Source organism: Solanum stenotomum, chromosome 3, assembly GCF_019186545.1.
Source record: "Solanum stenotomum isolate F172 chromosome 3, ASM1918654v1, whole genome shotgun sequence".
NCBI lineage: Eukaryota > Viridiplantae > Streptophyta > Magnoliopsida > Solanales > Solanaceae > Solanum > Solanum stenotomum.
Window position 1 is genome coordinate 17311969 of NC_064284.1, and position 27376 is coordinate 17339344.

At 32.7% G+C, this 27376-nt stretch overlaps 2 protein-coding genes and 3 non-coding genes across 6 annotated transcripts; 2 read left to right on the top strand and 3 right to left on the bottom strand.

Moving 5' to 3' along the window:
* Nucleotides 1-7044: 7044 nt before the first annotated feature.
* On the top strand, nucleotides 7045-7240 carry LOC125861078 (U2 spliceosomal RNA). Its single transcript, XR_007445943.1, has one exon. It is a non-coding gene; the product is annotated as a U2 spliceosomal RNA (small nuclear RNA).
* A 2144-nt stretch (nucleotides 7241-9384) lies between these two features.
* LOC125861077 (U2 spliceosomal RNA) lies at nucleotides 9385-9580 on the top strand. Its single transcript, XR_007445942.1, has one exon. It is a non-coding gene; the product is annotated as a U2 spliceosomal RNA (small nuclear RNA).
* Nucleotides 9581-10966: 1386 nt separating this feature from the next.
* Nucleotides 10967-12418, bottom strand: LOC125857888 (phytolongin Phyl2.2). The gene has a single exon (XM_049537547.1). It carries the CDS (start codon nucleotides 12174-12176, stop codon nucleotides 11385-11387), a length of 792 nt encoding a protein of 263 aa, XP_049393504.1. The 5' UTR covers nucleotides 12177-12418; the 3' UTR covers nucleotides 10967-11384.
* Nucleotides 12419-16451: 4033 nt separating this feature from the next.
* Nucleotides 16452-16603, bottom strand: LOC125861081 (U4 spliceosomal RNA). The gene has a single exon (XR_007445945.1). It is a non-coding gene; the product is annotated as a U4 spliceosomal RNA (small nuclear RNA).
* Nucleotides 16604-17384: 781 nt separating this feature from the next.
* Nucleotides 17385-26311, bottom strand: LOC125857877 (soluble starch synthase 1, chloroplastic/amyloplastic). Of its 2 annotated transcripts, none has more exons than XM_049537528.1 (15): nucleotides 25894-26311; nucleotides 24444-24811; nucleotides 23888-23965; nucleotides 23667-23791; nucleotides 22853-22934; nucleotides 21246-21419; nucleotides 20938-21019; nucleotides 20591-20682; nucleotides 19992-20054; nucleotides 19821-19910; nucleotides 19084-19208; nucleotides 18890-18998; nucleotides 18756-18811; nucleotides 18196-18235; nucleotides 17385-17869 (listed from the first exon to the last, which is right to left on the bottom strand). In XM_049537528.1, the coding sequence occupies exons 1-15, from the start codon at nucleotides 26174-26176 to the stop codon at nucleotides 17711-17713; spliced, it is 1926 nt and encodes a 641-aa protein (XP_049393485.1). In that variant the 5' UTR covers nucleotides 26177-26311; the 3' UTR covers nucleotides 17385-17710. The 2 variants fall into 2 exon arrangements, with proteins under 2 accessions (XP_049393485.1, XP_049393486.1); XM_049537529.1 differs by having other exon boundaries at nucleotides 24444-24805; nucleotides 25894-26303.
* Nucleotides 26312-27376: the final 1065 nt, after the last annotated feature.

Here is a 27376-nt window from a genome sequence, read left to right on the forward strand (position 1 = left end):
ATCAGATTCATAACTCTTTTGATTCAAATGTCATTATAAAGAACTCATTAGTTATGACATAATGTATATGATACAATAGATATGAGTCACAACAATGTATATACAGTAAACACTTATGTATCACATACACATAAACTCTTTATTAGAATGTGATACATTCAAATTTGATTTTTTTAAACACAACATGTCACAAATTATTTTGTCAGATACACCATTGACACATAAAGATGAAAAAATTAATGTATCATCCGCATTTTTTCTTGATTACTACAAGTACTTTATACATCTTAATTGATACATTATTAATATTGTCTACTAGATACACAATATTAACCTGATACATTTAATACAAATCAGTCATATACATACGTTCATTATATAAATGTATCTGATACAACTCAATTGTTAATCCCTTTGTTACATGTATCATATACAATCAGATACAAAATAATGAATACATCATAACTCACAAAATTAATATACACGTTCTTCATTTACTACTAATGTATCATGACTTACATATCCATACCAAGAGTTTTAGTATTTTTTCTGAACCTTCGACACACATAATTTCTCCAGATGTAGAAACAACGTAATGTATCAGATTTCCAACTGAGGTATCCAACCTCATGTTTCTTTACCTCGACGTACAACTTTACTCCCATATCATTCCTATTAATCAATGGAGAAGAATTATCTTATACCATGTATCATATCTCAATTTTTTTTCTTAATGCATTAATATTCAATTCTGCCGCAATGGCTGAAATTAAGTTGATGAATGAAATATTTTCACCAACGACGATTCCTTCACTTTTGTATCATTCATAACTAACCTCGTTATTCCCAGATTCCTGAATACCTCATTAAAATCAAAATATTCATTATGTATTTTATGAAATTATCTACTACTGAATGAACTACTACTACAACAATTATCATATAATACTTGTAAGCTTGTTTTCACAGTGTCGAGTGGCATTGTCACTAATGCAGACACTTCATTAGCCATAGTTGCACTCGACCATTTAACTTCAAATATTGCCTTCCCATCTGGCATATAACCGCCCTCGTCGTCTTTCTTGAAGAAAAAAGAAAACTAATCTAGATATTAATTCATTTTCGCTATTAAAATTAGCTAAACGAAGAACATGGAGAGGAGATTTGAATTTTCAATTGTTTTGGATCTGGTATGCTCTGTCAGTGGATAATTGATAATAATGTGAAACTGAAAAGCGTCAATCATGGGATCTGAATTTGATTTTCAAATTTCTCCCCTTATTACGCTTAACAGACGGTAGTTGATGTATCAACAATAATATATCTGCCCAATTAGTTATGTATCCAGATGGCCTTAAAAACACGTAACTTATGTCATTAGAAAAAAAGTAGGGATTGGAGGTAATTTCACTCTTACACTATGTGATTCTTAAAAATTATACTTCGATGTATGAAGCTTTATGATTTTGATTATTTCAAATGGTAAGCTTACATTATCAAGAAGTGCTCTATTTTTAAGCCGAGAAAATGGTCTAAAACACCCCCAACCTATATCCGAAATCCCAACTACACACTTCAACTTCAAGGGTGTTCTATTACCCCCTGAACTTCATATTTCTCTATTTTCTGCACACTTAAATGCTGACCTCAACACATAAATCAAATACATAGTCCAACGTGATTGCATGCGCCGGGTCCCTTGCCTCTTCAACTCCCAATTCCTGTTTTTCCCCCATTTACCTCCTAAAACATAAAAAAACCCAAAAATCATCCTTTCAAGTTTTCATTTGCCATTTTTTGATGAATTTTGAGAAAATTCAAAATTCAAATTAGAGACCTAAATAAGAAATTAGAGCAGATTACAAACCCTAAATTCAAGGTTTGAAGTAGAAATGAACATAAACAACTAAACCCTACCTATTTTTGAGAGAAAATCGTGAATTTTTTATACAAAGAACAAGGGTTAATGGTGGGGAAGAAGAAACAATGGTTTATTTAATGGTGGGGAAGATGACCATTGGAGAAAGAGAAAATTTCCGTCAAAATTTAAGGTGTTCTCACCTCCTATGACAGGTCAGTGTTTAAGTGTGTAGAAAATAAAGAAATATGAAGTTCAGGGGGTAATAAGACACCCATAAAGTTAAAATGTGTAATTGAGATTTCGAGTATAGATTGAGAGGGTTTTAGACCATTTTCTCTTTTTAAGCCTTGTGATAAACTTTCCTTATTATAAGTGCTCGAATTGAAGCTCAGACATTTAACAAATAATATGGCATTTCATAAAATGGCCTAAAATAAAACAGGACACTAAAATTCACAAAAGGCCAAAGGGAAAGAAAAAAAAACAAGAGGAGTTCAACTGAGATTTATCTTTTGGATTAGAAAATCAAGTGATTTTTCTAATTTGACACTAAGATCATAGAAGATCTTCTGTCCACTTCAACAAAATTATTGTTTTATAAAGTTAATTCAAATGTACTTCGTATGAGATATGACATTTTTGGTAAGATGGAAGCAAGGACGAATTTATCCCTTTAATGATGTATTTATTTGAAATTAACAATTTCGACACAATATATATATATATATATATATATATATATATATGATTCATTAAAGTTTCAAAATACTCAAAGTATATATAAAATTTACTTGGAAAGAAATGTCATTACTATTGTCACAAATCAATCCAGCCATTCGAATAAATTTATCATTCTTTAAAACTTAAAAGGAGACTCATGCCTCTGCTTATGGCTTGCTTATCATCTATACGTGCTCCCCTTCTCTCGCCTTGCCTGAGTAAAAAAATTAACTTTCTCAACAAAAAAAAAAGAAGCTCTTTTGTTTCATTTTACAAGTCTAATTTGTGTTGTTCCTTCTTGTTATTATTGGCCATTGGCCAACTCATCCAATAATAACATTTCTAAGGCTATTAATTGCACAATTTGTTCTTTAAATGATATATTTTTTTAATTTTTATTCTTACAATCAAACTAATATCTAGTGAGACACAACTTCTTTATGGACGCAAGATATTATATACAAAAATATAAATTTATGACTCATAATTTTATTTTTATTTTTTTACTTTAATGGACAAAAATTAAAAACCGACTTGAGCAAAAGTGCAAATAACCCTGTCGAGTGACGAGGGAGATGGTACATGGGCGTTGGGCCGTCAGTGTTAATTGGCCCACTGGGCCATGAGACACAATTTACAGGCTTTAATTGGATTCATTGTTGGATTAATTACTTGGGTGGATCCCTTTTAAAAAACAATTACTTATTTTAAGTATACTTTCTAATTATTACCATTTATATCAATATATAACAATATTATGTATTTATTTGTTTTATGTTTCTCTCTCGCCTCTTTCTCCTTTTTCTCTCTCTCTTCTTTCTCCTTTTTTATTCTCTCTGTGCAAGGTATCAATATTTTACAGCTACAATTGAAAGATCCACAATCTTGAACCACAAATTCAATTCGTTATGTCTCTAAAGGGAGAAGAAAATCTTGAGCTCATTCTTTCTCTATCTGTCCCTGGAAATTATGTTGTCAGCCACTATAATGATATTTAAGTTGTTGATCCTTCAATATTTAATGTGGTACAAGAAATGATATGGATCAAAATAAACGTTAACGGATATGTAGCTCTTATAAAAAATTAGCCCCTAAAAGTTATTATGTATGTTGTTTTTAAAGATTGTACTAAATTGGAATGATGTCTGCAATATGCATTAAAAATGTATTATGCATGTATTATAAGTGTATTATAAATAATTTGATTGGGATCACTAAAAAGAGAGTGAAGTCTGCAAAATGTATTATAAATATATTGTTAATGAATAAACATATATTATACATGTCTTATAAATTGAAGTAAATCAGCATGACCAGATTAGTCATGTTTTTTTTCTACGCATCACCAATAAACTACAAAATGAATTAAACTTGAATTAAATTTGAATTAAAATTGAATTAGAAGAGAAATAAATATGAATGCAAAATGTAGCAACCAAAAGAGCAGTCAATGATTCGTAGACTGAAAAAAATATTTATCAATAATGAATTAGACAAGTAATTAATCGTAACAAATGAAGAAACATAATAAACTGCAAAATGAATTAAACTTGAATTAAAAATGTATTACACACATATTAAAGTTGAATTAGAAGCGAATTAAGCATGAATGCAAAATGTAGCATACGAAAGAGCATTTTGTGATCTGTAAACTGAATAAAACTTGTATCAATAATGAATTAAACAAGTAATTCAATCGTAACAAATTAACCAATAAACTGAAAAATGAATTAACTTGCATTACACAAATATTAAAGTTGAATTAGAAGAGAGAATTAAGCATGAATAAAAAATGTAACCGATGAAAGACCAGACAATGATCTATAAAGTGAATTAAACTTATATCAATAATGAATTAAACAAGTAATCTAATAGTAACAAATAATAAACTACAAAATGATTTAAATTTGCATTAAAAGTGTATTACATAGTATTAAAGGTGAATTAGAAGAGAAAATTAAGAATAAATGAAAAACGTAACTAACGAAAGACAAGATAAACTGAATTAAACTTGTATTATTTTTGAATAAAACATGTACTATATGTGTCTTATAAATTATTTTGGTTTGTATCATTAAGAACATGAGTGATAGTTGCAATATGTATTAAAAATGTAATGTGCATGTATTATAAATGTAGTATAAGTGTGTTACCAATTATAAACTTAACCAAACCCTCTCAAAATTGAGATATAAACTACAAACGTCATTTTCAATTATTAGTAGTAACAACCTATCCAAACTAATTGCAAATTCGTAAAATTCAAATAATGAATCTAAAATTTGAAGCTTTATGATGACTATCAATGGTGAACTCTTACCGCTGTAATTTTAGAGATTTGAAATTTCTGCTTGAAAACATATTTCTATACAAATTTATAGTTTTTCTATTCCTCTTCTCGTCATGTGTCTTGAGTAAAGATAGTAAAATATGAGCAAATATTAATTTGAGGATAGTTAATTAAATGAAAATTTTAAAGAAGAAGAAAAAGAACAAAAAGAAGAAGAAGAAAAATGACGGAGAAAGAAACAAAGAAGAAGAATAAAAAAAAGAAGAGGAGGAAGCGAAGAGAAGATAAATTGTACAACATTTTCAATTCCAAAAAAATGTTATACTAAGTTTAAAAAGTTATATTGTCATAGATGGTAAATATTTTTTTAATATAGCATATTTATGTGATTTACCCTTCATTGTTAGTGCAGGCATTTTAGTTTTATTGAGCAAAATACTTGTGGAAAGATAAAACAAAAAAATTACTCTGTTATTGCCAAATAAATATCTGTAACTTAAATCTAATCCAGAAAGATGTGATCTTATTTTAATTTGTAATTTTGATAATTGAATTATTTATTTTGATGTAAATAACATGTCACCTTATTTTCTTGAAATTAGTAAGATTGCGTACCAAATCAGCTAGTCGTACATTTTTAAACATTTGATATCTGAATTTTCCTAAATTTTTTTTTGATGGAGATATAAATCTGTCACAAAAAATTGCATATAAGTGAATTTGTGACAGTAAGAAATTTGTTAACAATAGACAACGATATATCCAATATAATCTCATAATTATTAGTGGAGTTTGGAAGGGTGGAATGAATGACGATTTACTAGGTAGAACCATAATTTTCGATAAAATCCTCAACTCAAGTAACACCTATGAGAAATAGATGTGTAAAGCAATTATAGTAACGAAAAAAGTCATGTTGAAAACAATGAAGATGAGAACAATAACAACAACAACTAGACAACGATTACCTACTAATCTTCATTCTTAATTCTCGACCTCTATATCTTTCTATTTAGGATCATGTCTTTGATAAATTGTAAACGTGTCATGACAAATACCTGTGTCACATATATATCTTGTGTGGTCTTTTCTTGTGGTTTATCAACTAATTATTTTTTACATTCGTATTCAGTACTTAACCATCAATCAATTTCCATCACCCACTCTCTCTGTGTAGGACCAATATAGGAGGAACAACATGCACCAAATTTGGTTAAATTAGATCTAGGAGTTAGTGTTGGACTTAAGCAATGCTGTGGTATTAATTATTAAACGATTCAAAAACTTATCTAGGTTTTGGTATAACGTTGATATGGGGATAGAATAACATTCATTGTCGAATTTAGTTGAGACTCTTTATTTTCTTTGATAATCATGATGTTCGAGTCAATTTACATACATCTCGACTAATTTCATAAAATTTTTCCTATCTCCTGTACTGTTCACCAAGAATTAGACAAATACTCTTTGTCATGACTTTAAAGTGTTTTATTCTAAAATCTAAACTTCTCCTATGCTTTATTCAACTTAGCTATTGGAGGTAAGGAAAGTTTATATATATATAAAATCTATGATAACCATGGATATTTGTTTGTTTCTCATTCATTTCACATCCGCATTAAAGTTCGATTAATTCAAATTCATGCCACACAAGACTCATTAAAGTGAGAAGTGCACCTTATAAGAATTAATTTTTATATACTCAGAATTCAAACTCGAGACCGTAGAAAGATGTTATCGATCCTTCTCACCACAACCTTTAGTAATATAATAAACATCATACCGAGAGACACTTTATGGAATGTAACTAAAATTAAGAATTTTGAACATGTTGCTCGGGAGAGGGAAAAAACCACAATAAGAGCCTGTGTGGGTGAATTTATAAGCCAAAGGTCATAAGTAAAGAATTCAACTTATTTTTGTTATTGACATAAAAATAAATGTTTAAAAATATTTTCAATCTTATTCCAAACGCTACAAAAGTGGTTTAAAACACTTAAAATAAACCAATCTAAACAAGCTCTTTTTCTTTCAAATAACTACATGTAAAAAATAAATTTGATTTTCTAGCAAATGTGATGCGTTTGTCCAGAACTCCCACATCGTCACAGAGACTGAGTAACAAGGAATCTGTAGGCTCCTATAAAATTCCAAACAGGCCACGTTTAAAAGCATACCTTTCTCGGCCTTTTGGCTAAGATCAAGTGTAGTATCTGTTCTTATCAGTTTAATATCTGATATGTGGATTATTGATTCACACGATATTAACTCAATTTTTTAAGGGGGAGAGTCCATCAAGGTAGCTTGCTACCTGGGCTCTCAAGCGTCGCCCATGCGTTGCACTATTGCACGGGCCTGGCGCACCCCACCAAATCAGTTCAAAATTTTTAGCTCTTGTAGCCCATTATGGCCCAAATTGCTCACAGCAAATTTATTTTTAAATAGTGAGTTAATGCAAGTTGTGTTCAAATTTTTATTGCATCAAAGAGGGTAGGATATTTATTTGAGTTCCGGTACAATTTTGATTAAAAGGGCAAGTCATCAATTTGAGTTTCGTTTTCTCAATCTTCAAAACGCTTTCGGACATCTAATATTCAAAGTTCTCTTGCATCAAAGAGGGTAAGACATCAATTTAAGTTTTGATACACATAACGTAGGTATGCATGTGTACACTCACAATTCTCAATCTCCAGAACTCTTTCAAAGGATGGAACTAAAATCTCCTCAGATATGTAATTCAGTATCCACAATGTTCCGTCTCTAAAAGTCCATTTATTTCTAATCCTAAAAAAACGACATTTTCGCAGTTCAAAATTTACAGATATAACCTCTATGATGTGCAGATGCTATTCTTGGCAAGGTCATTTACCCTATAAGAGGCTCCAATTACGACGAAACAATGTTAGGAGGATAATATAAGGCAGATTCAGAATTTGAAGTTTATGAGTTGTTATAACGACTTGTTATTCGACTATAGGGACTAGGACATCTATAGGTTTAATGACTGATGGCAACTAATGAGCTCAACTTTAAAAAACAATGGCCTTGAATATGCAATGTATGCTTTTACCCTTTTCATACCTTTAGATCCAACTCATCATCATAAACCGTCACAAAAAATTGCAATAAGTGAATTTGTGACCGTAAGAAAATTGTCAACAACATATCAAGTGTAATCTCACAATTAGTGAAGTCTGGAAGGGTAACATGTACACAACCTTAGTCCTATTTTATGAAGGTAGGTAGATTGTTTTCAATAAATATTGACTCAAGTAATGCATATGAGAAATAGGTCTGTAAAGCAATTACAATAGCAAAAAAGTCATATTGAAAACAATGAAAAAGAGAATTGTAACAACAAATACTACGATATATAAGGTAAAGGAAATAATATGAAAACATAAACTAGTAAGAGAGTGATAACAACAAACTGGGAAGCTAACTAGATAATTTAATTCTCTATTAATCTTTAACCTTAATTTTCAATCTCTGTATTTTCCTATATATTTAAGATCATGTCTTTAATAAGATCTAGGAGTTAGTGTTGGACTTAAGCAATGTTATGGTATTAAACGATTCAAAAACTTAGCAAGGTTTTGGTACATCATTTATATGGGCTGTAGAGTAACATTCATTTTCGAATTTAGTTGACACTTTATCATGATTTTTTTTCTTTTGATAATCATAGCAGTTGGATTAGTTTACGCACACTTCGACTAATTTCATGAAATTTCTCCTATCTCCCACCAGCAACGTATAATGTTCACCAAGAATTAGGCAAAGACTCTTTGTCATGACTTTGAAGTGTTTTATTCTAATCTTATCTTCTCTTATGCTTTATTCAACTTAACTATAGGGAAGCGGGAAAAGTTTATGCAAAAAATAATAATCTATTATAACCATGGATATTTTTTGTTTCTCATTCGATTCTGCATCTGCATTGAAGTTCAATTAATCCAAATTCATGCTACGCAAGACACATTAAAGGGAGAGGTGCACCTTATAAGAATTATTTTTTCTATACTCAAAGTTCAAACTCGAAATTGTAGAGAGATCTTATACATCACACCATAACCTTTTATGATAATAGACACCATATCAGGCGACACTCTAAGGAATGTAAAATTCAGAATGTTGAACGGCTTGCTCGAGAGAGGGAAAAGAACACAATAAAAGCCTATTCGAATGGGCTTATAAAGCCAATAATCATAAGTAAGGATTTCTAATCGATGAATTTTTGTTATTTTGGCATATATATAAGTGCTTAAAGACATTTTCTAGTCTTACCCAAACACCACAAACGTTCTTAAAACTATTTTGATGTACAAACTTAAAATAAGTCAATTTAAACTGATTCTAAACATATTTTCTCTTTCAAATAGCTACATGTATAAAAACAAATTTAATTTTCTAGTAAATGTGGTGCGTTTGTCCAGAACTCCCACATCTTCACGGTGTGTAACAAGGAATCTGTAGGCTACTATAAAATTCCAAACAGGCCACGTTTCAAAGCATACCTTTCTCGGCCTTTTGGCTAAGATCAAGTGTAGTATCTGTTCTTATCAGTTTAATATCTGATATGTGGATCATCGATCCACACGATATTAACTCAATTTTTTAAGGGGGAGAGTCTATCAAGGTAGCTTGCTACCTAGGCTCTCAAGCGTCGCCCATGCGTTGCACTATTGCACGGGCCTGGCGCACCCCACCAAATCAGTTCAATTTTTTTAGATTTCGAGTCCCTATGTGGTCCAAGTTGTGTGCTTGGGCCTGGCCATCCCACCAAATGACAATCCTTCATCTCTAAAAGTTAAGCCCATTACTTTGCAGTTAAATTTACAGAAAATATGTATTAACTCACATGATATGATGATAAGAATTTGAAGTTTATGAATTTTTACGAGCTCAACATTAAGGAACAATGGCCTTGAATATGCAAGTATGACCCTACTCACAGAAATATAATTGAGATCCAACTCATCATCCTAGACAGGACGACAGAATTTGATATTTGTAGTCATATAAGATCTGCATTTTCGTGTAAAAGGACAAACAGAGAAAACTCACAAACTTTTTCTCCTCTAAGGTTATAAACCATCCACCTTATTTCTGCTGGGAGTATGAGAAACCATTTAAGATAACACCAAGCAGGTATCAGAATGAATGTGTCGCGTGTGCGCAAGAAGGTAGCGGAAATATATGAGCATAGTTTTGAGAAACTTGAAGCCAACAAAGCAAAGCCAATAAAACCTTGATGCGAAATTTAAAAAGCCAATTACACATGTTGAAGTATCACTAGTTTTGCAACTTTGGCATCTGTAAACACCCATGAAGATAATCCAACCCTAAAGCAAGCTGTATGAGACCATTTGAGAATTGATCTCTCCAGCATGACAGTAGCTGATACAACAAAGAGGAATTTATAGCAAATAACAATCTTGAATCACATCATCAACTATCTAGAGAAGCGCCATATCCTACAAACAAATTGTGACTTGCTGTAGAAAAAGTAACTCACTAAGCTCTCTTATGGACAGATTCCGTTCAAATAACAAGAATGGAAGTGATGCCTAATAACTCAGCAAGGCCCAAAAGTGCAAGGCAACCATTGTATCAGATTCCAATTTCGATTGTATAATCAAATATTGTTTGATAGACTACTATATAATGCATATGCAGTTTGCACTTTTTCATTCAAAGTACATTCAAATAGTAGAAAACTGAAACCTCCACTAAATTGCACATACCATCAAGTGAACATTGATTCTCGTTGTTCAAAACTCCAAAAAAGCTGGAGAGAATTGTATTTAGAAGCTTCAAAAACACCATAACATTACAATCACGTCCAATCGCTACTATTGAATCTGCAAAAGAAAGAACCAAGAAACAAGAGCAGCCTCTCAATCACAGAAAATGTCTGCTTCATGAAAACTTCTGTCATTCCAAATTCATTCACATTTTGTTTTCCCTTTGATGTAACATAAATGGGAAAGTCAAAACTACAGGTTACTTTCAACGAATTTTACAATGTTCACTGTAGAAACAATGCTTCATTTGACAAGAAAAACAATCACATAAATGGAACAACACTTCCATAATAGTTCAAATCCTGGTTGTCATTATCTTTGGGGTACAGATGAAAGTTAATACATAGATTACATGGAAAGAAAGAAATCATTTCCCCTTTTTTACCAGCAAGTATCATACAATTTATAGTGGTTATCTGCAAAGATAACACAAATATCTTAAAAAGAAAAGTTTGCATATGTCATAATATCCACAGAATGCACAACTTAAAAACATCACATTAATAAAAAGTTGCTTAGAAACAAATCAAATCGGCCCCATACTGAGAAAAAGACTTCAAATTTGACAGAAGTAGCTCGAGTGAGAACGGTGAACACAACACATGAAGCATTTAATCCTCCAGAATGTAATGTATCCAATTCAGTGGAAAACATCTATCGTAGGGATAGATGCAAAAACACACAACATAAGTAGTATCAATATCAATCAAGCATCGATGCATTTGAAGCCCCTGCAAACACACAACCAAATTATGAACAAAATGGTGCAGACTATTAAATCCAATGACAAGACAACCCAAACTTGTTTCTTCCAAACTTTCTTAGCTTTTTGATGCCCTCCTTCTCCATGAATCAATCCATTCTTTTGCATAACAACTGAAAAATCTCTGCTCAATCTGATCCCATCATCCGAAACATCCACTCTCTTCTCACACATCTCATCATTCCTCTTCTTAAACTGCCCGAAAAACCTCTTCTTTTTTAGCTTCAAGCTACTAGCAGCATCAGCAAGCAATGGCATTGACCCAATTTTCTTCCCTTTAACAGAATCCAAACTCGCGCTTCGTCCATGATCCAGCTCACTCCTCGGGGAATTAGAACCCTCATCCACAATACTTGAATCCAACAGCTGATGAAAAACAGGATTCAACTCTCCCTGAAAACAATGCGAATTCAATTTATCCAAACGCTTCTTCCCAGAAGATCTCTCAATCACTCCACGAAACGCCCCTTCAACCCCTTTGAGAAACGCAAGACCATCCGATTTATCAATTTTTTCATCGAATATGGCGAAAAACACATATGGGTTTTCTATCAGGAACATATATGTCCTGTTTCGGATAGTATGAGAGAAAAAGGTATGCAAAGGAGGAGTCTTTTCAAGGCATTTCAAAGCTAGGGATCCAAGATCGGCATCTTTTGAATTGATTTCAGCAAGGATAGTTGTTCCTTTTGCAACACAAGAGTAATAGACCAAATTCGGATCTGGAATCATCATTTAGGTCATCCAAATGAAACAAACATCCAAATCTCAACCAGATTTGAAAGATTCATCAATCAGAAATCTGAAAGAAGAAAATGTAATGAAATCTGTAACAAAAAAAAAAGAAAAAGATAGAAATCAAGAAAAGAGAAAGATAGAGATTTGATTGAAGATTCTTGATGAAGGAGAGTTAGGGTTTGGGAGAAAAGGGAAAAACAAGGATTGTTCTCTCGGCCGTGGAGAGAGAGAAAGAGATGGAGAGAGAACAACCTGTAACCAAACTTTTATTTATCCCACAAATAAGGAATTAGATTATTCAGAAAAGGAAAAAAAAAAGGATGGAATTACACTAAAATCTTTTTAAAAAATCTCTTTTTGGTAGTTTTTTATTTCCATTTGCATTCTACTCCCAAAACTAATTGGTACCCAATTTTATTTTTATTTTTTTGGTAAAATACACTATAAGCATAATTTCACAAAATTATCAAACATAATTACCTTTTGAGTGCTTTAAACAATTTATCATGACTATATTCAACGCAACTATATGAGAGTATAACTTATTAAGCATACGCATATAATATATCGTATTGTATCCAATACGATTATTTGCATTGATATGATAAAATTGAGTGAATGCATACGTGATTGGCTGATTGCATCCGACGAGACCGTATATGTTGATACAACAAATTTAAGTTAACACATACATCGAATACAAATATACTAAATAATAACAATAGCTATAAATTGCTAATAAGTAAATTAAAGTTACGGTCTGTATAATCTATACATATTTATGAAATTTCTCCATTTTTTTATTTTTCACCAAATTTGATATTTGTACTATGGTTCAATTAAAGTAAAATTCATGCATTGTAGGATTCAAGGGGACACTCCCAAAAGAATTATTTTCATTCTCATAAATTCAAACATGAGATTTCGAGTTGAAGATAAAGAAATGTCAATCATCCGTCGCTGTAAACCAAAATGTTCATGGTTCAGTTTGACTGGATTTTGCTGAAAAGCAAAATAAAATTAATGAGGATAATGTTTTAAATATTTTAATCAAATTGAGTTAAATATAACAAAACTTAGCATTTATTTTGTTGATTTTTTTTTTTAATCCATATGAGTAAAATTTATATGTTTTCTTTAACGATAGACTTATATTCATTTTCTTATAATGTTTCAAACTCACAAGAAATATTTATTAAATATAAATAGTTTAGTGAATTATAAATTATACTATTCTTCTAGTAACGTACACTTGAAAAATATAAGTCATCATCTATATTTAGTTCAACCTCGAGATCTGATCCAGAAACTGAACCTCAACCCCTGCCCATGACACTGACCACAACCTCAAGAGCCGACCATTGAATTGACTTCGTGACCTGAACACTACCTTAATACGCGACCTCGAGACTTGAGACCCTAACCTCAAGACCCGAAAAAAGACTCGACCCTGAACCCAAGTCCCTTTCTTGAGATTTGAACCCTTTAGACTCCAAGATATGTATCCAAACCTATAACTTGTCGTTATTTTCATTTCATGAATCGTCAATCAACACTATTTCATTCACAAATAACATACACATTATACCATGGCAATCTCTTTTTATATGTCCCGTCTCTTCATCTATTACCAAGACAAATAAAAATAGGCTAAGAGTTGACTTCTGGTGCAACCTTATCATGTATGTGAAGTGTTTTGAATATTCACATATTGTCCTCACTTGGGTCTTTACCCCCTCTCGTACGTGATCTTAATCCCCTAATGTATGTCATAAGTACGTTTTTAGCCTTTATACATCTTTATTGAACCTCCTTTAAAAACTTTGTTAGAATTTTTTTCTAAGTCAATGAACATCATGTGTAAGTCTCTCTTTCTTTTCCTATACCACTCTATTTATCTCTTCTCTGCGGTTGACCGCCTAAATCCAAATTGATTCTCAATAATTGACACATCCCTCCGCACCCTAATCTCTATCCCCCTCCCCCAAACCTTCATGGTTGTTTGAAATCTTGGTACTTCTATTGTTGTCACAATTCTGATTATTATCATAGTTGCTACACAACAAAAATTATTGTACTCCACCTTCATTTTCAAGCATTTTTAGACATTCGAAAACAACACTAAACAACCCACTTAACCACTCTAGGCCAGCCAAGCTAGTGCGCTTCCAAATTTTAATAGAATCCCACTTTGTATAGGTCTCTGACCCTCCTCTTTCCCATTGCTAGGAATAAGGATTGAATTGCACCTGACTTGCTCTTATATGACTGCAAATACTATATAAAAATGGAGATCGTTTAACACTATGTTACAACGTTGCCCCTGAATCGCTTTGGCAAAGCTTGTACAACTTTTTTCTATGTCTTTATCTTGGAGTACTTCATACAAGCAATCAAAAATCAAAGTAACTCATACTTTAGTAGAAATTTCCGTGTTATTATTTTCTCTTCGATACTGCAAATCATGAACAACATAATGACCGAATGAGTACATACACTTATTAATTATTTAATTACAAAGTTAAAAGCTTTTCAATTATTTTTTATATAATTTCCGCTTTGAAGAGAATATTGCACAGCCCATTCGTATGCGGCACTTGGCTCCTCAACTATAAAATATGGAGGAAATTACTAAATCACACTATTTTAACCTTCAATTATACGTTTAGTCTTTAAATTAAAGCATAGTCTATAGGTGAGACTGCCCATGTGTGCTGACAAATTCTATTTGAAATGAATGGTGTGAGTTTTGTTAAATGCTCGACAAATAATTACATCAATCTTAACCCAAATTGGTACACACCAATTCAATTTCACTGAGGTTAAACAATTAATCTCCTGATGTTAACAATTAGTATCATATTATTACACAATAATAAGTTGTTTATACTCTCTTTGTCCTATATTAGTTGATCATTATACTAAAAATAATTATCTAGCTTACTAAATCAAGAAAAAAATCATTAAATATGATTACCAATTAATTATTTTTAAAGTGTTCACATTTATTTGAAAAATTCACACAATAAAATTATTTACTTATTTTTTATTTTTAAGCACCATACAAAATACTTCATCTGTCCCTAATTACTTGTCCAACAATTTCTTTTTACCTACTATACTCTCAATTAATTACTTTGAAAAAGTAAAAACTTTAAAAATCTTATGTTTTTAGTAAAATGAAATTAAAAAATGGACAAGTAATTAAGAAAGAGTAAAAGGGTGATTAATTAAATATTCAATGAATGAAAAAATAGTCAACTAATGATATATTTATATAAAAGAGAACTCAGGCCCGCCTACATAGCGCCACCACAAGTTAGAATTTCCTTTAAAATTTATTTATTTTCAAAAATAGCCTTCCCATTTCATTAAAAGATGTGACGTTTATGAAAAGTTGTAAATTATATGAAGAGTTGCGACTTTTATAAAAAAATTGTGACTTTTATGAAAGGTTGTGACCTTTTCGAAGGATTGCAACTTTTCCAAAAAGTTGTGACATTTTCGATATGGCACAATAAACATTTTTTCATACTACCCTTTGTTGTCTATAAATAAAGGGATTTTCTCTCATTTTAAAATAATAAAAATTCTGAACTTCTTCTTCTGCACAATTAAATATTCGTGTACTTTGCTTCTGTTGAGTGGCTCACTGACACCATTATTTTTGTATCAATACACTTGTGAATAAAATCGTTTCATCCTGAGAGGATCTATTCCTTTAAACCTCGGTAATAGAGAGGAATAATTTCCTTAAGGGAACACTGTGCATTCAGTGGGCTCAATTTTTTCCATTGTATTTCATTCTATTGTTATAGATCCTGATATATTTTTTTATAGTCATTAATTTATGCTTATGATATTAATTGTTGTTTTTGAATACATGTTTTAAACTTTGTTGTTTATGTTTCTGTAAAGTTATTGTTTAGTACATATAAAGATTATTTATTTATGAGAAAATTGAATATCTCATGTTGATGTTCATCTAATTTTTAAAAAATATCATATAGTAACACTTCTTGGTGGCTAAAAGACAAATTATAAAATCAAATTAAAGATTTAATTGAAGGATAAATGATAAATTATAAAATCAAATGAAAAATTTGATTGAAGAATAATAATGAACCATTTATCTAGTGTTTGAGTTTTAATAATCAATAAATTTTATAATATTAAATGCGTAAATAATTTTACTAGTATTGCATAAAACAAAAAAAATATAATTATGAAACAAGTTCACAAATCACATCAAAATTTGAACTAGAATTGTTGGGCTAAACCCGTTAGGGAAGCCCTTTCAAAAATTCTCGACGGCCACAGGCGAACCCAGGCCGAAGAGGGGGTTTGGAAATAGTTTTCAACCAGCAATAGACGCGCCTCGGTTAGAACCTCACTAGCTGCGTCATTGCCCCAAGCGCAAAGATAACCTTTCCATTGTCCCCTCCTCCAAATTTTATAATCGTCCTCTACTTCCTTCTCTCTCTGTGCTATCGATGTGGGACAAAATCAACCGACACAACAACCAATTCTCAATTATTATTTTTTGAGTTTCACTTGCCTCCCCATGTGTCCACTTACATCTCACTAACCCTTTACATACTCTTTTGGGATTGGGATGGCCCTTTTACTTTTGGAATTTTATATTGTTTTGATGGATTGTTTCTTTATGTGATGAATCCAATGAGCAAAGTACAAAGAGATATGGGTCAGTGGACCAGTGGGGTACTTCCCCATAACCATACAACTCACCCTTCCCAAAATCAATCAATTTTTTTGCGTGATTTACAATTTAATTCACTCGATATAAGTTTCGGTAAAATTTAAGTTATGTCTTTACACTATGTAATTTGTGCTTAAAATCGTGCAAATGACCGCAAAATCAAATCCTATTCGCTGATTAACATGAGGAAATAGTGGCCCTTTGAAGTGGCCATGAGTCGTTATTCCCAAAACCTAACATTTTCTTTTATCAGTACAAAACCTAACATAACATGAAATAATTTTAAACCACGCCCACCAAAAAATGAGTTTATTTAATTAATTAACACGTTCAATTATTGTATCTAACTAAAATTAAAAGTTGGAAAATATTTGTAAGCAGATCAGTATCTACTCAAGCTAATCATGTTCAATTTGACTAATATAAGTATCTCATTAGTCATCATATCAATTGTCAATATAAATGAAGCCATTAACTCAAGCTAATCATCAATCATGATCAATTTTAAATATTGTATGAGATGTTTTTTTAAAAAAAATGAGAACAATTAATCAATTGACATTAAACTCAAAATTCTTTTTTACATATTTCCACTCTTCTCCCAAAGGAGCCAGTTCTTGGTGGTTTCTAATTGCCTTTGTAGTTTTACTCTGTCACAGACAGGGACAGGCTACATGTCTTTGGAACTAACTTGATCTCTCTGAATCAGAAAGAACCACAAACATTCCGCGCCCAATGACAGTAGCTAATAGCACCAAAAGCTCCGCGTATAGTTTAATGATGTATCCCGTTTGCAATCTTTCTTGATAAATCATCTGACATATGGAGGATCCATAAAGACCCAGGTGAAAACTTGCTCGTATTGAATGGCTGCATTTTCCCAGGAATAGTCCCTTCCCATACCTCTCTTCATCAATCCCTCCCAAGATGACTTATGTTCTGTATAAGTCCCGATCGCCAGCTTCAGTGTCTGCAAGCAGTGCAAATAACAGTAAAAATAGATGATATCTACATCTGTATTCAACTGGCATCAATGATGAAAGGACTTCAAACACCCCTCCTCCCACCTAAACACCAATGAGCATTATGTGTCTCGGTTTATCCCCAATCAAACAAGAAAACACAAACTAACAAATCAGTGACTGCTTGTACGGAACATATAAATAACGAAAAGAACAAGGAAACAGAATAAACAACATGCATTTCTATGTTAAAAAGAGTAGGTAAAAACAAGAACCACATCAGGAATAATTTGACAAACGTTTGAAACCATCAATCGATAATGAGGAAACTTACATCAAGCAACTTTTCACTCGTTAGAGGAGAAAATGTCCACCTGTTATTTTTCAAAAATAGTAACATCAATTGGATACTATCAACGGAAAGTTGACACAAGTGCATAAAAATTCAGCAACAGGAATGGAAAATATTCTTGCATCTCTTAATGGGTAAATGTTACGATTACAGTTTTCCATTTATGTATTTAATAATAAGAACCAAGCTCCAAGAAGGATCAGAGCCTAATTATTGACAATAGTAACATATATACTTCTAACTCCAACTAGATAATTGACCTCTTTATATGGACATTAACAACCCTACTTGAATTCAAGGGAAAAAAGTTGGTAACTTGGTATAGTGGATTTGCAGCCCAAGGCAAGTCCAAAGCTATCAAGCTTAACATTCTTAGTCTCCATATATTTCCGTTCTAGAAGGACAATCTAGCCTTAAAAATGAAGAAGCAGGAAAGGCTAGTTGAGTAATGTGATTCTATGTATAAGCAGGATTTCTGAGCTCGCACAGAAATTATATTTCCAGTTACAAAACCAACAGCATTTCAAAGAAAAGACACATACCCGGTACCTTCACCTTTTCCTTCTTGAGCATATGGATTAAAATCCTTCACTGTGTCCTAAAGATAAGGAAGAGAGTTTTAAAGCATGAACTTTTTCATTTGAAAAGTCATTTCTATTAATGAAAATCAACTCACTCTTAGGCCCCCCGTGCTATGAACAATAGGTATGGTGCCATATCTCATTGCATACAATTGGTTTAAGCCACATGGTTCGAATCTTGAGGGCATCAATAGTATGTCGCATCTGCAGAGCACAACATGATAAGTCAGCCTAATAAATACAGTGAGCATTTAAATCCGCCATAAGACCATCTAAAATTCAGGATTACCCTGCTGTTATCCTATGAGAAACTGGAACATTAAATCCGACCCAAGCACGAAATTTGTCTTTAAAAAGATTTTCTGTATGTCTCATCCAGTCTTCATATTGTTTCTCACCAGATCCAAGCATTACCTGAATAAGGAATAGATAATAAACTCAATTAAAAAAACATCTTGCAGAACACTTATCCTAGAAAAATAGGATGAACAAACATATGGTCCAGAACTATTCCTGAATACAATAATATGATTTGCAACATTCAAATGAACAATTTTTCATGACATGATGAACAGAATTAGGATAATTCTTATAAAGATAACCTGAACTTTGAATTCTGGTTCCCTACCCATTTCAGAAGTTCTGCCTACCTAGTTGGAGTTCAAAATGTTCAGTTACCTTTTAGGAAATCTCTCGATGCACTGTATGATAAACTGTATAATTAAATTTCAATTAAAACACACCACGTTAAAAGTTCGGTCATCAATTAATTACTAAGCAAGGGGGCATGAAGGAAGAGAATTGTAGATCCAAGGTGCATAGTAAAACAAGAAGGGAAAACATAATTGTCATAAACAATCTCAAGGAAAGAAATTTCAATAAACCAAGCCCTAAGGTGAATACAGTTATGAACCATTGGAAAGACAAAAGACTAGGATCTTCGTATGATCTTCCTATGTTTATCAATCAGACTCAAAAATGCCGCATTAATAATGATCTTTAAAAAAAGATGTGGGTGGAACGTACAACTTGGACATCATTCTGCATAAGTTCTGGAATTGCTGACAGGATTATGTCAACACCTTTCTGGTAGTCCAGCCTTCCAATAAATCCAATCTGCATTGTTGAAGTTTCACATTTTGGTTAGAGAGGGAAGAAATTTTCTTCACAATTCAAAGAAGTCAACGATACTCTCACCAGCGGACAATCGGGTCGAATTGGAAGGCCCAGTTCCTTTTGCAGATCAGTCTTGCACTGAACCTGTATAATTAAATGGAAAGTTAGCAGAGACAATTTAAGCAGCGGTATGTAGAGAACAGAGAAAAAGAGAGTTTGTGCACAACTGCATGTAGAATAAACATGAAAAGTAAGTAAATGCTATGATATCCTTTGGACTGTTCCCTTTTAATGGATTATGGACAATCCTCTAGAGGAACCCTCATTTGGATTGAATTTCGCAGCAGTTAAGAAGCTTTTGTAGACGTATTGTCTGTTCAGCCAAGCTGTGCTTTTGACTTTTGAGTAGTAGCTGAAGTTGGAAGAAAAAAATAGTTTTTCCCCTCGAAGCACTATTGGAACCTTTGTCAAGCACAAATTACTGCTCTAATATTGACCAAGGCTTTTTTCAAATTGATTAGCCAAATACAAACTACTATTCTCCAAAAGTACTTCTAATAAAAAACACTTCCCAAAATAAGCAATTTATGGAAGATTGGCCAAATAGGCTAATAGTCCTTTTCTCTAGCTGCACTTTATCACTTAATTTGCAAAATTGTGAAACTTAGAAGCTTAATTACCTTTCCGGAGAGGTCATTGATAGAGTAATGCGAAGCAATATGCTCATCTGTCGACGGGTTCCAATCATTAACATCTATTCCATTAGTAATTCCTGCATAAAAGTAGAGATAGATTAACTAGTAATTTCTAAAGTTCAGAGACAACAGAAATGCATGGTGAAGGTCATTAATACAATTAGCCTTGGCTCTGGTCATGTTTTAACAAAAGTTAGGACTTGAATAGAAATGAAGCTAATGCTGGTACATAAGCCTCGTCAATCAACATATATCCTACCAAATTACAATTCGAGTAAGAGGAAAAGAAGAATATCAGAAAGCGCTCAAAAGGAATCATCTAACACGCATACCATTAAGAACAGACTGTCTACTGCTCAACAGCTGATGTAACCCATATCCCCCTTCAGGAGTTGTTATTTCCCATGAGTATCCCTGCCACCAAAACAAAAATTTAGAAAAGGAGAAGTAACTACAAAAAGAAAAATAGGAAGAGAGGACTAATGCAATATTTTTATATACTCAATAACAATGTTCAACAATTTATCATGATGTCATGTAGATTATCTCGCAACGAAATAGAAATTTATGAACCATAATCAGTGATATGCTTCCGAATATTCTTCGACTAGTATACAGAAGTGAAAATTTCTGTATTGACCTGGCTAACTGTCAGTATCCGATCAGCAACTGCTATTGCCCCTTTCAAAACGTTCACTGTTTCACCAGTGTCAAGCGCATGCGCCCTTGCCCATGTGGGAAATATCCATTCAACTGCTCCATACCATTGTGGAGGCAAACCCAAATTATTGTAGGTTACTGCAGGCTCCACTCCCTATGCAAAATATCAAACAAGAGACAATCTATGACCATGTCAAACACTGATAACCTCAAGATGCAGATTACTTCAATACAAACCAGTGCATAACTTAAGTTGCAGACGGGACTATTCAATCACACAAATAATGATTAATTATGAACCACGGAGATCATCAGATAAGGTTGGGATAGACCAAATACAAGGTAAATGATTAACTACCAACAAGCAATGAGACCATAAATATGGAGTATGGATCCACCTCTCATCATCCACTAACTTTCTACTTCTAAACCAATCAGAATAAATCCAAAAATATGAAACTGACCTAACAAGATTTGCCTGCTGCAACCCTTGATGGATACAAACTGGAGTCGGGGTCTCTTAGTATGACACAGAAACCATCCATCATGGTCATTTGATTAGTTTCTAGAGCAACTGATTCATTTGGAAATTCCGACCCACTTGACCCTATAACCGTAAATAAGACGGAAATTTCGAGCAAACATATTTACATGCAAAGTTTACATCTCATGCAGTTAGAAACCAATATGATCTTAATGTCAAAAGGCATCCATAAGGTCAACCACACCCCAACCTTGAGGTTTTTTTAAAAAAGGAACTGATAATCTAAAGCCAATTTACAATCACCAGGGAGAATGTTCATTTTCACTTTTAACTTTCCTCCAAATGGAAAGCATCTTGAAATTGTTAATCAAACAGAAGATTTGAGTTCCAAACATGACATATCCACCGAATGAGATACATTCATATTCCTGCCTTCCTGGAGCAACCACTCCCCAGAAATTGAGAATCTTAAATCAAATCACAGCTTTGTGAACCAAGAATTAAACAATTTGAGTTTGTGAGAAATATAGGAAAAGAATATTATTGAAATCAAATCACAGCTTTGTGAACCAAGAATTAAACAATTTGAGTTTGTGAGAAATATAGGAAAAGAATATTATTGAATTGTTGTTGTGTCTACATTATTACATTGAGACCCTATTTATAGACCCTAGAATACAATCCTTTATCAAATAGGATACTATTTAGTATTCCTATTTCTATTTCTATTCCAATTCCTATTCTAATAGGATTGTATAAACCTATTTCTATTCTAATAGGATTGTATAAACCTATTCATATTCTATCAGAGTTTATCCCATGTTCTAGTAGATTCACTTACAGATTCAGGAAGTGAACGAGTAGAGTGATTAAAGACATCAAATTCAAGCCAACAATACTGACATTGTGATGATTAAGAATTAAATGGCTCAGAAAGAAAACCATGAGGATCTCACAGTTTGACCAGACAATATAAGCCTGTTACGTAGAGTCATTATACCTCCAAATACAGTGGATCCCAGGAGACATTAAACAGATGCAAAACTTACTGCTAGCCATAACACAATGTCACAGAAACAGGAAGAAGTAAACTAGGAAAGTACCTGATGAGCAATGTTGTGTATTGCGACAATACTACGAGCATCCTTGTAAACACCATAAGGACGATACTTGGCCGCTAAAAGTCTGCACCGAGAACACTTGAAGATCAGCAAAAGGATTCTATCATAAACTGGTCAAAAGTAGTCAAAAGCACAGACAACCAGAATTAAGCTATTTCGCAGAACGTTAGGTGCTGCAGGTGAATGGAGGGAAGCTGTTTCCAAGGCTACTTATGATATAGTGTGACTGGCATAGTTAGATGATAGTGTGTAAAAAAAATTCTCATTAGAGGACCAAATAATAACCTATCACTCAAGTATGGCCCTTACAAAATAAGCAGAACAATCAAATGGCAGTCAGTCGTAGTAACCAGCTTCTCACAATATGAATACCTAAACATGAAAGCCTTTCAATTTTCACAGAACTGATGAATACTAATGTACTATGATTTTTATTTTTCTTTTAATTTTCAGAAAAGTGTATTAATACATTACCTTATAGTTTATCAGAAGGCTAAAGAACTTTGTGATGAAAGGTGAACTGCAGAAAGTGCAACATAAAATTGATAACAACATCTGCAATACTGACACACAAGCACTATTGTGCAATGCATTATGAATCTATATCTTTAATTTTTGATGTATAGCTATACATCTACAGATTACACCCTTGTAAGGAACTTCTCTAAAAAGTGTTATTGTAAGAATGTTAAGAATGTCACAAGCAAAAGTAGCATCGAGATGCTCGGCGTTCAGTTAAAGATCAAAATAGGGTACATCAAAAATATAAATAAGTCAGAATATTTTGTTAACATACAAAGGAACCAGGGCAGCGTGCCAATCATTAGCGAGAAACAAGCACTTCTCTCCATAAGTGAACCCTCCCAGTGGAAGAACCAATGGCGCTTCACATGCTGCGTGAGAAAGCAAAGTGAAGCGAAACTGCTTACCAAAAAGATAAGGAAGTATTATCACTAGCCATCACATTAAACCATATAGAGATGTGATCATCATGCATGAAAAAGAGTAATATATTACCTGATTATCACCAAATGCACCATAAATATCACCATATGGCGTTCCAGGTCTGCAGTAAGAAGAGTGGTCCACAAATACCTGATAGCAAGAGCAGTGTACTTCACCACTAAATCATAACTATGTACTTAAGAAGAAACATTTCTATTAAATTAAAAAACAGACATATACAACTAATTTTATCAATTAAAGTAGGCTGACATCCAAACAACCATAGTTAGCTTTAAGTTGTTTGAAATCATCCTTGAGTCGGTCAAGTTGATGTCCAAATAACAGTGAAATTTAAGTTGTTTGCAAACATCATCCTTCAGTCAGACAGTCCTTTGCTTGATGCAGCCAGTTAATCATTACTTTGTCCGTGTCAACAAACAATTCAAAATACCTCGACTTTTTTAGAACAGGTCCGAGTCAAATAGCAATGATTCGAAGCACTTCTTTTTACACTATTTCGGAAAGGGGGCGAGAGAGGAGCAAATATAAAACTGAAGAATATACCACCAAGCACTTTATCCAGAAATAATAATTAAAAAATAAGTATGGGAAAAGAAAATGTACGGACCCAATCAACACCTTCCCTGTATTCATGGTAGAAGGCTACTTCCTGTGCACCACCAAAGCAATGGACAGTGGCCCGCACATCAAGGTCAACAGCATTGGCATACTTTTCATCCGAAGGACCTCCATTCAAATACCTAGGTGAAACGACCATTACACGATGACCCCGAGCAGCTAGTGCCATTGGCAAAGAACCACAAACATCTCCTAATCCACCAGTCTTAGAATATGGAGCTGCTTCAGCAGTAACAAAAATGATATTGAAAGTTAATTTGATTGGGGTTTCCTCCATCTCCTCAGTATCCTCACTCAAGTCATCTCTATCATTGGCTACAATATCATGAGATTCTACCATTGTTGCATCTCCTGCAACTGAATTGAGTGTGCACCATTTTTATTTTCTTTGAAGGCAAAACTAGAAAAAGAAATTTAAAAAACTAGAATGTAAGCACTACCGTTACATATTTTGGCACAGAGATACATCAGGTGTATAAGCAATTAGTAACAAGCCTAAATAAATTCAGTAAATGAGTTTAAACTCCAGGTGTTTCTTCATATAAATTTATCTTATATATTTTTTTAAAAAAACTATCTTCAGCTTCATACAATGGACACAGAGAAAAACTACCAAAAGATAAATGGACACATACAAAGGCAATGTCATGAGTCCTGTCAAGCTCATGCTCCCATTATCCCCAATCACATAAGTCTTTCACCAGCAATAGAATCAACAAGCATAAACAAGTTTGAAGCATGTAAGCACTAACAAACATCAGTATCACAGAGTGGAAATCCACTAAAACAAGAAGCTGGTTGAGTACTTTCTTTTGGATGATAAATTAACTAGTCAATTAAGTAAAGTTCCAGAACCTCACCACAAACATCAAATAGTCTGAGTATTCTTTCTGTCATCTTGAAGGCCAACTCATCTAACTCTCAGCTATCATGCTTACCCTCTAAAAATCAAATTACTATGAGAGATGCTGATCCAAAAGTTTAAACAATAGGAATTTACCATAACCATATAGTTGAATTCTAACATCATCCCGAACACTTGGACAGAGCTCATATAGTGTGATTAAAAAGCTAAGTGTTCCCAGCCTCTGTTCGCTTCATCAGATACAAACTTCAGCATAAAGCCGTAAACAAAGTCATATGATCACTTTAGCCATCAGAAGAGCGAGTGAGCATTTGACAAACTACAAAATACAGTGTAACTATATCCATTGAGCAAAGCTTCTAATAACCATCCATTATTCGTAGAAGTTGAGGTTGTTACTAAAATTGGCAGCATGGGGCATTGTATAATCAAATAGGAAACTATGAATTATGATATCTTAAAAAACAGATTTTCACTAATTAGAGCAACTTGAAAACCATATCCGGATAAAATTAAATACAAAAAAATTACTGAATGTTAACTTCAAATTCAAGAAAACAAAAAGGGGCAGTACCAGAATGTGGAATCAATTGAAAACCAACAACAGAGCCAGAACCATCTCTCTCAGCACCCAAAAGAAGCCCTTCTGACACTTTCTTATTTTCAGCAATTGATGAACCATCTGAAACACTACTTGTAACACACAAAGATTGAACCTTTCTGTTTCTTCGTCCCTTCAACAACCAAGAAAATCCCAACCCCACTTGTCTTTCTACCCTCAAACCCTTCACAACTCTCCCTGACACACATAAACATGACTTATTGCTAAGATTTGTGGGTGTTTGCAGAGACCCCATTTGGTATTGACACCTGCTGTAAAATCAAGAATCATGTAAAGACAAAATCTTTCAATATAGAAAATCTGAAAAAGTGAAAAAAAAGTGAAAATGAAACACTCATTCTATATTGATATTCTACTACTACAGTACTAGTATAGGATCTGATGAAGAACACAAGTACCTAGAAAGAGGTGGACAGATACTCAGAACGACATCGTTTTAGTATTTGGGAAAGTTCTGTTTTGTTTGGGAGTATGTAAATGGACAGTTAGCGCGAAAAATCTTGCAAAGCGACAAGTGGGGATTTCACTATCACGGGGCCGTATAAATATCCCGTGAAAATCTAACCGGTCACCTCTGCCACTCATGTTATATTATTTTAGCATAAACAATATAAAAAATTATAATATAGAATGATAATTCAAAAAAAGAATAATGTAATATCCATATGAATTTTAGTGGATTATAAATATTAGTACATGTTGCTGCTACTGCTTTTTATCTTTCTTTTTTTGAAATTGTAATTTACTAAGTAGGTGTTTGGTCATACGATATTATATCACGATATGAAATCGTGAGATGAAAAATACAGTTGGATATTTGATAGGTTGACATAGTCTAAGTAGGTGTTTGATCATGCGATATCATATCATGATATGAAATTGTGAGATGGAATCAACGTTTGAACATGAGATTTCACACTGATTCCATCTCGGGATTTCATATCATGAGATGGAATACCATATTCTTCAAAAATGATATTGGGATTTTTTTAATACAAAAATTGGACCCACAAATTTATATTTTGTTAAAACAACCCCACATTATATCTACTAAACATTTATTTCATATGTAAAAAAAATTAATAATCACATCATTACTTTTTAAAATTTATTATTGCTTTCAATTTGGTGAATATAAATGATAAAGTAAAAATTGATTTGGTGAATATAAATACAAACGGAGGGAGTAATACTTTTTTGGTTTTTCATAATAATAAAAACTTTTCTTTCGGCTACATATGAAAATGTTTAAAACAATTTAATATGAAAAGGGACAAAATTGGTGATGTATGTTTGATAATCACTACTTCCAATATGTTTGATTTAGCACGAAATTAATGCACTGAAAATGTGCAATTGCACACAAGTGAAACAAGGCATGAATCATATGATATTAACACACGAGTGAAAATTTTCATAATTTGTACAGTGTTAC